The sequence below is a fragment of the Habropoda laboriosa genome, unplaced genomic scaffold (assembly GCF_001263275.1).
Source record: "Habropoda laboriosa isolate 0110345459 unplaced genomic scaffold, ASM126327v1 scaffold33, whole genome shotgun sequence".
In the NCBI taxonomy this organism is placed as follows: domain Eukaryota; kingdom Metazoa; phylum Arthropoda; class Insecta; order Hymenoptera; family Apidae; genus Habropoda; species Habropoda laboriosa.
Genome location: NW_017100187.1, coordinates 1,031,895 through 1,032,727, shown reverse-complemented (window position 1 = coordinate 1,032,727; position 833 = coordinate 1,031,895). Strand labels below are relative to the sequence as shown.

Below are 833 nucleotides of genomic sequence, written 5' to 3'. Positions count from 1 at the left end.
ACGTGGAATTGCGGTGAACCTCCGCGTGTGCAACCACCGTGTTCTGCGTGGCGCCGCTTTTTTTTTTTACGCAACATTGTCCCCTCTTTAACGAGCGTTTCATCGAAACATCCCCTGACTCGCACCGAAGACACCCCCTGTCACTCTTGATCTATCGAAGTTAATCGATCTCGGGATTAAAATAAAAAGTAGTACTGCGCTGCATCTTTTGCGAGAGTTTCAATTGACAATTATCTTTTCCTTTGCAATTCTGAAAAAGTTTTATGAAGTACGAAGTGTAAAGAGTTGTACGACGTCACTTCTGTCTTCCAGCAAGCTTTCTGAATTACCATTTTTCCTCGGATTGTTCCAGGGAAGAGCTTCACGTTGACGATCACCGTGTCCACGACGCCGCCGCAGGTCGCGACTTACACGAAGGCCATCAAAGTGACGGTAGACGGGCCGCGGGAACCGCGATCCAAGACCAGTGAGTATCACTGTAAGCATTGCTGTTCTTGTTTATTATTTTATTAGCCGTTAAGATAGACAGAATTTCTTTGCTTCGCGATTATAAGTTCCTAGGTGCTTCAGACGAGACAAACAGTAATCTCGAAATGAAACATAGACTGTGAAATGTGAGCACGACGTATTATTTTCTAAACAAAACGACGAGTTGACTCGTCTTAACCGAGTTAAAACAGGTTAACATCAAAGCGACCGTTGTGCAATGACAGTACCGAGAGGGTTAAACCCCGTGTAAAGCGATTCACCGAACGCGATCATTCTTAAAAAGGTGTCGGGGAACGCGGGTCGCGTAACTCGCGGCGGCAGAAGGCGTCGAAAGCCGCAAGTTC

At 46.3% G+C, this 833-nt stretch overlaps 1 protein-coding gene across 1 annotated transcript in view; it reads left to right on the top strand.

Moving 5' to 3' along the window:
• LOC108579678 (runt-related transcription factor 1-like) overlaps window positions 1-833 on the top strand; it is a 14,407-nt gene that overhangs the window by 4,573 nt on the left and 9,001 nt on the right. Inside the window, 1 exon segment of the mRNA XM_017943265.1 lies at window positions 353-478. Within this exon segment, the coding sequence (XP_017798754.1) occupies window positions 353-478 (126 nt within the window).